This window comes from Felis catus, chromosome B2 (assembly GCF_018350175.1).
Source record: "Felis catus isolate Fca126 chromosome B2, F.catus_Fca126_mat1.0, whole genome shotgun sequence".
Classification (NCBI taxonomy): domain Eukaryota; kingdom Metazoa; phylum Chordata; class Mammalia; order Carnivora; family Felidae; genus Felis; species Felis catus.
Window position 1 is genome coordinate 37,122,767 of NC_058372.1, and position 12,919 is coordinate 37,135,685.

The 12,919-nt window shown below is 37.3% G+C and overlaps 1 protein-coding gene across 8 annotated transcripts in view; it reads left to right on the forward strand.

Moving 5' to 3' along the window:
• DNAH8 (dynein axonemal heavy chain 8) overlaps positions 1-12,919 on the forward strand; it is a 330,151-nt gene that overhangs the window by 68,180 nt on the left and 249,052 nt on the right. For all 8 annotated transcript variants that reach the window (XM_045057489.1, XM_045057486.1, XM_019830547.3 and 5 more), the window contains 8 exons: positions 43-119; positions 1,431-1,530; positions 2,131-2,250; positions 3,841-3,976; positions 7,199-7,386; positions 9,856-9,936; positions 10,345-10,461; positions 11,263-11,382. In XM_045057489.1, coding sequence (XP_044913424.1) covers positions 43-119; positions 1,431-1,530; positions 2,131-2,250; positions 3,841-3,976; positions 7,199-7,386; positions 9,856-9,936; positions 10,345-10,461; positions 11,263-11,382 — 939 coding nt within the window. The remainder of the gene's footprint in view (positions 1-42; positions 120-1,430; positions 1,531-2,130; positions 2,251-3,840; positions 3,977-7,198; positions 7,387-9,855; positions 9,937-10,344; positions 10,462-11,262; positions 11,383-12,919) is intronic.

Genomic DNA, 12,919 nt, shown 5'->3' on the forward strand with positions numbered 1-12,919 from the left:
CCTAATGCCCCAAATCAATTGAATATTAATATTTTCTTTTAGATACAAATACAGGCATTTATGAACAGTACTTTTGGAAAAATCTTGTCTTCTCAGCAGGCCCTTCAGCTTCTTCAAAGGTATTTATAGTGCATTAAGCAGTATAGTTTCTAGGTGGGATAACTTTGTATTTGAAAATACAATTTCAAATAAGATATTTTTGGAAATCTCTCCTCCGTAAACTTTAAGACTTATAAACATTAATCTTTAAATTGCCATTAAATAGATTGGTAAAAATTTGAAATATAGTATGATATTTCTCATTGCATTTTTTGAAGCAGAAAGTCTTCCAATAAGAAAATGAAATTATTTCACATGATTTTTCCTCCAGCTGGGTAATATATCTGAAGTTGATTTCATAGATGTTATTGGAAAGGGAACAAATAATATTTAATTCTGCATACTGCAAGGATTTCTAGAAATGAAGTTATCAAAGGGTAGCAGATCCTCAAAGTTCTCATTTTTCCTCCCGAGTGCTCCTGCTGCTTCCTTTTCCTCTATTCCTGACAATGGTGCTCTACTAAAGGGCAGAGCAGCCTGGACTGGAAGCCATTTCCTTTGAGTTCAGGGAGAGCTCATGGCTCGTGTTAGGGATCCTTCGGGAATGCTCCCCTGAGAGCCAGTGCATCTGGTTTGGGCCCAGCTTTGCTATATAGCTCCACGTCTCTCTAATGTTGGATCATACCAGTGAGACTTTACCTCATGAGACCAGTGAAAGAGTCAAAACAGACGGAAAATGAGTTTGACAAATGGTAATACTGTACAGACAGATGGCAGCACCATTTTCTTTTTGATTTCTCTGTCTCTGTCTCTTTCTGTGTGTCTGTCTTTCTTTTTACCCATAGTACACTGGGGTTAATTCACTTTCTTATCAGGATGTTATTATCCTAGTATTTCCTGTGCATCACTTAGCCTGAAGGTGGAAGTGATATTTGGCAGACAGATCATTGTTTTGATTATGGTTATTTGGAATTATGTGAGCATTACTGTTGTCAGAGGGATGCTCAGTGTGTTCCCCTCCATCTTTGCTAAGTCAACCCTTGCCCCCATCTTTTCATTTTCAGTTTAAATGTCCTTTTCTAAGGAAGTTTTCCTTGCCTCCTCAGACTTGGCTAGGTTCCCTTGATGTATGCATTCCTGGTCCCCTTGTAATTTAAATGATTTGTTTAAAACATAGCTCTTGGCTAAGTCTACATTTTCCATAAGATAACTGGAGGCTCCAAGAGGGCTGGCTCCACACCTGTCTTGTTCCTCACCGCATCCCAGGACAGTGCATGAGGTCTGGCATGAGTATTTGTCAAATGAGTGAATGAATGGATTTTTAGGATGGCAGCAATTCTTAAGTATGTTTCTCATTGACTTTTTAATTATTCACCCTCACTGACTTTCAGATTCCAGAAGCTGAACATCCCCTGTCTTCAGTTAGAAATAAACCATACCATCGAGCGTATTCTTCAGTATTACGTGGCTGAACTTGAAGCTACAAAGAAGGCAAGGGTCATGTTTATAAACAGAGTGGTACTTTAGTACAAAAAAAAAAGTATTCTGAAAGCATTGCCCTATTATCTGGTGCCAAGCTTTTCAAAATGACCTTTTCACTGCTAAGTACCTCTGATGTGCCCCTCCAAATGTGGGAAGGTGTTGACAGTGTATGTCACTGGACAGCCAGATTTACATCCCTATGCTCTTAAGAACAGGGTTTGTTTGTTTGTTTGTTTTTGTAACAGCATTTATGTGTGTGTTGGAAAGCCCATTTAAGTTAATATTTCTGTGTAGAGAAATATGGGCTCTGGAGAATATTGTGACAGATATAATGTAGCTTATTGCTCCCTTATTTGAATATCTCCTTAAAATGTGGGATAAAATACAGAAAAAAATATACATGTAATGGGAAATAAGGGTTTAGAGAGAAGTAAATGTCATATATTGGAAACATCGTAGTTTCTGAGCCACAGATGATCTCTAAAGTGCATTTACATATTTATTGACTAGCTCCTATACATAAAACATGTGAGTGCAAATGTATTGAATATCTTTTGCCTTTTCCATTGTATTGAATTTTAAACATCAATACCGTATCTTTAATTCCAGCTTTATCATTCTCAAAAAGATGACCCGCCTCTTGCTCGCAACATGCCCCCTGTAGCAGGCAAAATACTTTGGGTGAGGCAGCTCTATCGCCGGATAAGTGAGCCCATCAACTATTTCTTCGTAAGCCAATAATTCCATTTATAGTATGAGGATTACAGTAGTTTTAATAGAAGATGTATATTTTATCCGATAACGTTTGTGTCCAATAAAGTCGTGAGAGCTAACTAATTCTTCCACTGGCAAAAAAAATTTAGTTTATAAATATGCCTGAGGGTGACCAAGCCAATTCCTTCATGTTTAGTAGATAAGCTCACTTAATTGCGGTTAATCTCTAAGGGGGAGAATCTTATAACTTTATGGCTTTTACTAATAAAAGATACTTTATCAAGGCTTTTAAAGAGTCATTGTTTTGAAAATAATAAAAGTACAAGCATAATCCTGAAGCTTACTTCTCTGTGTGGACAGATATGTCACTGACATATATAAGTGGAAGTGAAGACAGTCTTAGAGAGTATATTCCTTTTTAAAAAATTTTTTTAATGTTTATTTATTTTTGAGAGAGAGAGAGAGAGACACACACACACAGAGCGTGAGTGGAGGAGGAGCAGAGAGAGAGAGAGAGAGAGAGAGAGAGAGAGAGAGGCACACAATTTCGAAGCAGGCTCCAGGCTCTGAAGTGTCAGTACAGAGCCTGATGTGGGACTCAAACCCACGAACCGCGAGATCATGACCTGAGCCGAAGTCAGATGCTTAACCGACTGAACCACCCAGGTGCCCCAGAGACACTATTCCTGAATAAAGAATTGAGATCTAGAGCAAAGTATAATGGAGTATATGCATTCTCTGTGTCCTTAAGATTATTATATTTCTGAAAAATCCCAGGATACTCTTAGGCCATGTTGTCATTTTGAAATTGCCAGTTTGTCTTGTCTTTGTTTTTTGTGTGGTTTGGTTTGGTTTTGTAAAGAGACAGAGTAACAACGCAGAGTTGGCTTGCTTCGGGTGGCATCTTATGCCTAAATACAGAAGGAAATAACTACCAAAAATAGTCTTGCAGTAATTTTAGTATTTAAGCATTTTTGGATATTAAAATTTTTATTGTTGCTGTTTGACTGCTATCATTTATTTTACTGTTCTCACTATTTGTAAAAATATTAAAACGCTGGCCTTAGAGAAGAGGCCAGGACGGGGACTCCATTGCTGATTGACTCTGCAGTGAGATTGCTGTGTTTTTGACATCTGTGAGTCAAAAAGTAAGGCTTTCAGTTTTTATGTAAAGAAATTTGGTTTTTGTTCTTTGATATACAGTTAATTTTTTTTTTTGTGGTGCTGGAATTTGGGGATTTTCCCTGATATTCACAGCTCAAGGAAAATCACTCCATTGTATCTTGCCCAGAAAATTGGGAAGGGAATAGAGAATTGAAAGCAGAGGCTCTCAGCCTGGCTGGCTGTAAGGCTAGATAGACCTCTCTTTCTTCCTAAATCCTTTATTTCCTTTTCTAGTTTTCCCTTTCTGCTGGTAATGTTTCTCTACTTCCATCTTTAGTTTGTATGGCTTTCCTCACCTCTATTTTACTCTGAAGCAAAATCTAAGTTGCTAACATAATTAATTATTTGATGACATTTTAAGTACCAACAGCTTTATGATTTGGATACAAAACAACCAACAATCTTTTAATTATAAATCTTTTTTTCCCCTTAAAAAAACAGAAAAACTCGGAAATTTTGTCAAGTGCAGAAGGTAAAGCTGTCATTCGTCAGTATAACAAAATTTCCTACGTTCTGGTGGAATTCGAGGTGGTCTATCACACAGCCTGGGTCAGAGAGATCTCGCAGTTACAGTATGGTGTGTATAAGACTATGCAGTGACACTAAGGAGGGGGTGTTAGGTGATTTTGAATGAATTCATGGTTCTGGAGAATTTTTACATCCCTTTAATGCAACATTATGATGGTCATATTTAGCTTTGGGAATGATACAATTATGTCTTTTTAAAATACAATTGTTTCTTTACAGTTACTAAATAATATTCTGATTTAATAAGCAACAGTTGCCATCACCTTAAAGTTGATATACTTAGATTGTGACTTCACACTAAGAAACAGTATTTAAAAGTAAATATCGAGACTCTTCATAGATAGTTCTCCATAGATTTAGGGAAGTTTTCATCTTCAATTTTATCATGTTGTAGATTCAAATCTCAGTCCCAATCAGGGGAGAAAGAATTGCACTTTGCTGGTCTTCCTTCCTTCCTTCCTTCCTTCCTTCCTTCCTTCCTTCCTTCCTTCCTTCCCTCTTTCCCTTCCTTCCTTCCCTCCCCCCTCCCTCTTTCCCTCCCTCCCTTCCTTCCTTCCCTCCCTCCCCCCTTCCTCCCTCTTCCCCTCCCTCCCTTTCTTCCTTCCCTCCCTCCCCCCTCCCTCCCTCTTTTCCTTCCTTCCTTCCTTCCTTCCTTCCTTCCTTCCTTCCTTCCATCCCTCTCCTTCCTTCTCCTTCCCTCCCTCCTTTTTTCCTCCCTCACTTCCTTCCTTTCTTTTTCTATAACGGAATTTTACTTCACTTTGAGCTCCAGTAGATTCACAGTATTAGGGCTATGTCTAGGTACCTCTGAGAGGTGCCAAGGCATTGGGCAGAATTCACTGTGAAGCAGAGGAGGGCTGATTTCAAGCCATCATCCGTCCATGCGGGCATGATCTGGGGTGTTGTTGCTGTGTGGGCTCAATTGTCTGGCGGTCCAGGTTCCTGCTTTGTCCCGTCTTAGCCTTCAGCTTTATCCATAACCTTGATGGAACCCTGACTGTAGTCCCTGATAGAAAGGTCTCTCCTTCCATACCAGGATCTCCACCCCAGCAGGGTATACAGAATTGCAGGCACAGGAAGCACAAATCCTGCAGTTGGGTCCCTGGGAGTGATGGTACGAGGGGCTGCTCTTTTCCTGCCTCTTGGTTCCTGACCTATATATTTTAGCTATTGAAGACACATCACCATTACAAGCTATTGAGTCATTCATGCCTGTGTCCTGGAGGACGGGGCCCCAACTCTGCAGGCTGTCTTCCCCACCTGGCCCCTCAGTGTAGCTTTTAATAAGCCACTCGTATCAGGCCAACTGTTTCTGGGTAATGAGTACAGTAGGACCCTATGGATCCTAATGAGAGGCAGCTAAGAGCAACACTCTCAAAGGAGCCTTAAGAGAAACTTAAAATTCACATTCTGGAAAAGGGCAGAAGAGAATTGTTAACTGAAGAATGGAGCATGTTCTATTTTGCTTGTATAATACCATACACTTTTCTACTTTTCTTTTTCCCGGTGGTTTTTCCTCTTATTGGCACATGCTCAAAAACAAGTTCACCACTTACCAGTTCCATAAAGCTCCTTGTTCCCCCAGCAGAAAATAACGTCTTCCTACTCCAGAGTCCTCTATATGCTTTATCTGCTGTTCTTTCTCATGACACTTACTGCTTTATGGATCTGTCTTATCTCCCCTACACATTCGAAGGGTACTCTCTATGTCTGTTTCATCCTTGTAACCTTTAAATAACAGTGATAGCTGACACTTATATAGTTCTTACCATGTGCCAGGCTTTGTCAAAGCACTTTACATATGCAGCTTCCTTTTAAGCCTCATGGCGACCCTATGAGGAACTATATAATTATCCTCATTTTATAGAAGAGGAAACTGAGGTACTGGGAGATTAAGCCCCTTGCACAAGATTATCACACAGCTAGGAAATGGCAAAGCTGGGATTTAAATCTGCCTTTTCCTATGAAATGGAAATAAATTGTGAAGTGGAAATAAATTGTTCTGCAAAGCTTCTTGTTGTATTGATGTGGCTATATTTAACAATATAGGAACTCAGAATAATAATTGGGGATCTGGTGTTGGCCTCTTTTAGATGGTTGCTCTATGAAGTTTAATGATATGCCACTCAGTTCTGGAGCTGACTTCCTGGCTGTCATTATTCTTAGCGGTCTCGCTGACCATTTTGTCCTTTCAAGAAAGCTCAGTACAGACTTAAGGAAGATAGATTTCATTAGATGAACGTTCCAAGGTTATTTTGGAATTTCCTTGGGAGGATCAATGATTTCTGGCCCAATTTAAAAAAGATTCCAAACGAATTAAGTAAAATTTTTAGTTGAAATCCTCATGCAACCAGCAGCATTAAGAACCATCTCAAGACTAATTGATGAATAAAAGTCAACTAACTTCAAAGGGCTATACAGACTATTTTATTTTACTAGAAATTCAATGCAGCCACATTCTATGAAGCAATGTGAGGCTTGGAAGATACATAGGGAATTCTCATGGTAGTAGTGTTTGTTAATATAAGATGTAATTTAAGCTAGCACATACTCGTCTAGAAGTGTGTTGTTATTATGCCTCTAGAAATAATTCATGTTAGGACAACAAATAAGCTATGGCTACTCACCACTGACTGGGATTATTTATTTCAATTCATAATAAAAAGCATGCCTGAAAATTCCTATGTATATGAATGATATTCAGGTGGTAGTTTCGGTGTAGCCTAAAAAAGTCTTCCTCTACAACCTAGAAGTTTACAATGCCATGGTGTTTAATAAATATTGATTATTGATACTGAACTTAGTTACCAGAAATTCAAGATGGAGGCTTAGTTCAGATAAGCCTCTTTAAAGAAGCAGTTTGGGGTTGTGAGAAAGAGTTCATCATATGAGGTGTGTCATATTTTGTAGCGTGTACTTCCATTTCTCTCACAGGGGTTAAATCACAATCCATTAAAATAAACTACATTGCATTATAGCTTTCTTAGATCCACTCACAAAAGTATTGCAGTTCATAGCACGAAGACTGTATGTTCTTCGTCCATTCTTATCTGTCTGGATCTGATTGTATGGCTTTGCAGACACTCTGCATTCATTTATCTGAGTTTTGAGCACTGACCACATGTCAGATGCTATGCCTTAGCACCTAGGATATCCAAAACTATTGTTCTATTAAGAAGTCAGTACCCAGTGGGAAGACAGGCATGTAAACATGGCTGGAAGCAGGAAAGAAATCCAAAAAAAACTAATGCCAATAATCATTTATTTGTAGCTTTACAAGCCACACTTTTTGTGCGACACCCAGAGACGGGGAAGTTGCTGGTTAATTTTGATCCCAAAATTTTGGAAGTTGTTCGGGAAACTAAGTGCATGATAAAAATGAAGCTGGATGTACCGGAAGAGGCAAAGAGATTGCTAAAACTGGAGAATAAATTGAAAGCAGATAAGTTGCATTTGCAGGTAAGATAGATTATATTTTTAAATTATTTTTGAGGGAGTTTTTTGTTTTGGTAAAAGAAAAATACATCACTGGAGTTGTGCTGATGTGATATTGAGGGGAAATTTGTTACTACGTTGATTGTTCATTTTTCTTCAGTTTTATTGAGGTGCAGTTGACAAATAAAATTGTAAGATATTTAAAGTGTGCATCATGATGATTTGATATACATATACATTGTGAAAGTATTCCTGCCATCTAATTAACACATTCATTACCTCATATATATATATATATATCTTATATATATATATATATGCCTCATGTATATATATACTTCATATATATATATCTCATATATATATATATATACACCTCATATATATATATATACATACCTCATTTATATATATACATACCTCATATATATATATATATGTGTGTGTGTGTATGTGCGTGCGTGCACGCGTGCGCATATATATTATGTATATTTGTTTCTTTTTTTGGTGAGAATGTTTAAGTTCTACTCTCTTCGTAAAATTTGATTATATGCTATAGTGTTATCAATTATAGCCACCATGTTAATCATCAGATCTCAGTCCTTATTCATCTTTAGCTAAACGATTGCTCCCTTTTACCAAACTCTTCGTATTCCCTCACCACCCCCAGCCTCTGGCAATCACTTTTCTGCTGTTTTTACAAGTTCAGCTTTTTTAGATTCCACATGTAAGTGGCATCATACAGTATTTGTCTTTCTTTGTCTGCCTTATTTCATTTAGCATAATGCCTTCAAGGCCCATCCATGTTGTTCCAAATGGCAGGATGTCTTTCTTTCTCAAGGCTGAGTAATAGTCCATTGCATATATATACCATATTTTCTTTACACATCCATTTATTGATGGATGTTCCCATCATCATTGTAAATAACATGGGAGTCCAGATATCTCTTTGAGACCCTGATGTGGGAATTGCTATATCATATGGTATTTTTATCTTAAAATTTTTTGAGGAAACTCTAGACTGTTTTTCATAGTGGCTGCACCAATTTACATCCACACCAACAGTGCACAGGTGTTCCCTTTTCTCCATATCCTGGCCAACACTTGTTATCTCTTGGGTGTTTGTTTGTTTGTTTGTTTGTTTTGAGAATAACCATTCTAATAGGCGTGAGGTACCATTTCACCGTGGTTTTGATTTGCATTTCCCAGATGGTTAGTGATAACTGACTACCTTTTCATGTACCTATTGTCCTTTTGTGTCTCTTCTTTGGAAAAATGTCTATTCAGTTCCTTTGCATGTGTTTTAACTGGATTGTTAGTTTTTCGCATTTTTGTTGTTGTTGTTGTTGTTTTTGTTGCCATAGGCTGCCTTTTCATTTTGTTGATGGTTTTCTTTGCTGTGCAGAAGCTTTTTACTTTGATGGAGTGCCACATGTTTATTTTTGCCTTTGTTGCTTATGCTTTTGGTTAAATCCAAAAATCACTGCCAAGACAGCTGTCAAGGAGCTTACCCCATGTTTTCTTTTTTAGAGTTTTACCGTTTCAGGTCTAAAATTTAAGTCTTTAATCCATTTTGAGTTGATTTGTGTGTATGTGTTTAAGATAGGTGTCCAGTTTCATTCTTTTGCATGTGACAGTCTAGTTTTCCCAATACTATTTATTGAGGAGACTGTCCTTTCCTCATTGTATATTTTTGGCTCCTTTGTATATTCTTGCTTCTTTGTAAATTAATTGGCCACATGTCAGGGATTTATTTCTGGCTCTTTATTCTTTTCCTTTATTTTATTTTATTTTATTTTAAATTTCAATATAGTTAGCATACCATGTTATATTCCCTTGTTTCTTCTTGATAGTATTAAAATACTGATGTGAAAACAGAATACTGGGAATATAAAAGGTGGAAAGGAGTTGATAACTTTGAAACTATTAAGGAAACATTGCAACAGCTTAATATTATTAATTTGGGGAAGGATTGATTGGAATCCTTATTTCCCATCACACCCTGCAATAAATTATGAAATGGCCAAAAATTGATCATTACGGTTCATCTTTAAAAAATATCTAAAAGAAAATATATAAGCCTATTAATTCTGATTGTGCATACATTTATTTTGATTCAAGAAAACAAGTGTGACATCAATAATAAGTATGCTTTCATGTGTTCCAGAACGGGGAAAAACTTATAATGAGAGACATCTTGAAAAGATAATTATCCATGCTATTTAAAATAGCATAAATAGAGAAAGGTAATTAAATAGTAAATATGAAAAATACAACTCTAGAAAGCTCCACTGACTTGCTCTTTAAAGGAGATGCTAAGGTAATTTACAGGTGAGGAAAAAGTATGATAAATTAATATAAATTTAGGTGAACAGCCTTAATCTTGGCAGGACCATGAGGAAACAGGTATAATGACACCTTCCTGGTGTGAATCAAAATATGACTTGCTTTAAAATAAATTAAAGTAAAACACACCATTTTGACTTTCAACAGGGTCTTCTGCAGTATTATGATGAGTTATGCCAGGAAGTGCCTTCAGTGTTTGTCAATCTGATGACCCCGAGAATGAAAAAGGTTGGTAATGCCGAAGGTTTTATATTGATTTCCCTGGTGTTTAAAATTAGATTCCCGTTCCACAGATTATGGATTTTATCCATTCTTGCCTAGATCCGCTATCTTTCTAGTTCAACATTATAGCTCTATTTCTCCTATAGAATGATTTCTTGTCAACAAGTTTTGTTGCCTTTGAAAAACAACTAAATCTAAATAACGAGCACTTTCTAAGAATCCATGATTCTTCATGGACAGCCAAAGGTGATTAAAAAACAAAGTCACCTTTACCAAGTATAATGGAGAGAAATAAAATTAAGGAAATATAACCTATAATATTTCCAGGTAATAAAAAGAAAGCCTTTTTAAGTAAATGCAAATGTTGTTGTTAATCATGGAAGCCGCTATGTTTTTTTTCTTTTCTTTTTCTAGGTGGAATCTGTGTTGAGACAAGGGCTCACAGTATTAACATGGTCATCTTTAACACTAGAGAGCTTCTTTCAAGAAGTTGACTCGGTTTTGGATATGTTCAATCAACTTTTAAAGAAGGTATGATAAATACATTTTTTAACTACATACATTAATACTCAGGCTGTAAATAATAGTTTGCTTATCTATGAAAGCTATTTAAAGGATGTGACTCTTAACTAAAAGGACATCTATTGAGTTAAAAAAATAATGCTTTATGTTTCTCTAACTGCTTTGGGGCCTTTTCATGCAGAGTTGCCTTGTTTTTGTCTCTGAATTACTTGCCTTCAATATGTTAAAATGGTAGTTCAACTCCACAGTGTAGTTTAGAAAATGGAATAATTGTAGACTGTGGAAAATGGCAAAATGGAGTGCTTAAATATTAATACATCTAATGTTAGTTAGATGAGGCATTCACCTAATGGAGACTGTGTATTGATTTCTGACATCTTTTCTACATAGAACATGCATACCTTCTTAGATGTGCTTTTCTCTGATGACAGCAGGGTCAATAGACAAAACTCAGAGGCTTGAGAGTCAGATAAATCTAGGTACAATGATCTGCCTTTTGCGTTCCTTCCCAGGTTACTTTGCTTATCTGAGCCTTTGTTTCTTTAGCTGTAAAACTTGGGTAGTAATGAGTCATGGGCCAGAAGAAGGATTAAAAGAGATAACGTATATCAGATTATGACATATGTTGCTGCTCTATAAAACTTTAGTTCCACGTCAAGCTTTCTTTGTAAATGTACTCCTACAATTTCCACCAAATTATCTTGGCTCAGGCCCCAAGTTTCGAGATACAGCGCTCTAAATTATTTTATAACTCAAGTACATCTTGGATGAAAGAAGAGTTTTCCTCTCCATGTTTTTTCTTCTTGGTAGATCAGCGACTTGTGTGAAATGCATATTGATACAGTTCTAAAGGAGATAGCCAAAACTGTGTTAATTTCCCTGCCTGAAAGTGGTGCCACCAAAGTAGAAGATATGTTGACACTCAATGAGGTATGCATTTATGTATTATATTTTAATCATAGAAATACTGGCTCGTATACTTAAAATGCAAATTTATAATCTAAACGTGGAAATCTCTGTTAGTAGTATATAGACATCCTTGCTTTTTTGGAAATCCTCAGATTCAAAGACTTACAAGGCTTCAACAACTCAAGTCCATGGCCACACCCTAGATAGGATCTTACTAATATCCTCAACCTCATGCTGGGGCTTCCTGGGGTTCCTTCTGTCAGTGGTTTACTGCTCTTCCTCCTCTGTGTTTACTCCCAGGGCAATATCGACTACCTCTTGGTTTTGACTACCACATCCTTGCCCTTTAAGCCACTCACAGAAATCTGGGAGTTATTTGGAGTCCTTGTCACACTCCCATTTCCTACCTCCAGTCAGTCTTCAGGCTTCAGGCCAATTGTCTTCAGGCCGGTTTTTGCCTTTTACTCTAAGTTTGCTTGAATTAATTGCTTCTTCTTCTCCATACTTACTACCCCTTTCTTAGGTCAGGCCCTTAAGGCTCATTTTGAGTTTAGTGCTTGATGTTATGATCTGACTGGTCTCTCTTCTCTATATCTGGCTCCATCATATCCATTCTCCACATTGCCACCAAATCTGGTTGTGAAACTCGTGATCTTAAATCCTTCAACCAGCAGTGGCATCTAGTCTCCATAGGACAAAACCTAACCTCAGCATCACATTATACTGAAATTATTTGAGTGTCTATTTATTCTCCATTGGCTCAAAATTACAAAAATAGGAACCCCAACGGTCTAGCACATAACACATAACACACATAACACAATCTCTCCTAGAAGTACTCACTTTACATCTTGACCTGGACTCTTTTATTTCTTGCCTGCCATGTGCTTCTGCTACACTTACTCTGCTGGTTTGGGTCACCTTGCTAGTGTCCTTTTCAAGACAACCAAGGGTGCCTCTGTCTCATGGGCTCCAATCCTGCCTATGGGATACAGGGCCCTTTGACCCTGTTGCTATGGAAATTCAGCTTCTTTCCAGGACACCTCTTCATGCCTTTAGGGGTTTGGATAAGCCAGCTGGCCTCTTGCCTCAGGACTAATTAGACATGAGTCAGCCCCTTCATCCCCAAATTCTAGAGGACATGGGGCAAGTTCTCTGAGTAGTTATTTTGAAGGACGCTACACTTATTTCTACCTGATCTCTACCGATGATTAAGCTTCCTTTCTGTAATCTCAAGATGGGCAAAGGGCTAATGGTTGCCTCCCCTGCTACCATTTAAGAATTCACTTCATAATATGTAGGACCTTAAAATCATTTGTTCCCAGCACTGGGACCTTGGCTGTAACAGAGACAACACTAAATGATCCATTTTTACATCCTGTTCTTGGAGCATGCAAATTTAAAATGATTGTGTCTTCCTGGCTATTCGTTCCATCATTGTTAAGCTTTTTATCCTTGAAGTTTATTGTGTTTGACATTAATGTAGCTACACTGGCTTTGTTCGGTTATTATTTTCCAGATACATCTTTTTCTATTCTGTTTTTTTTCAACCTTTCTG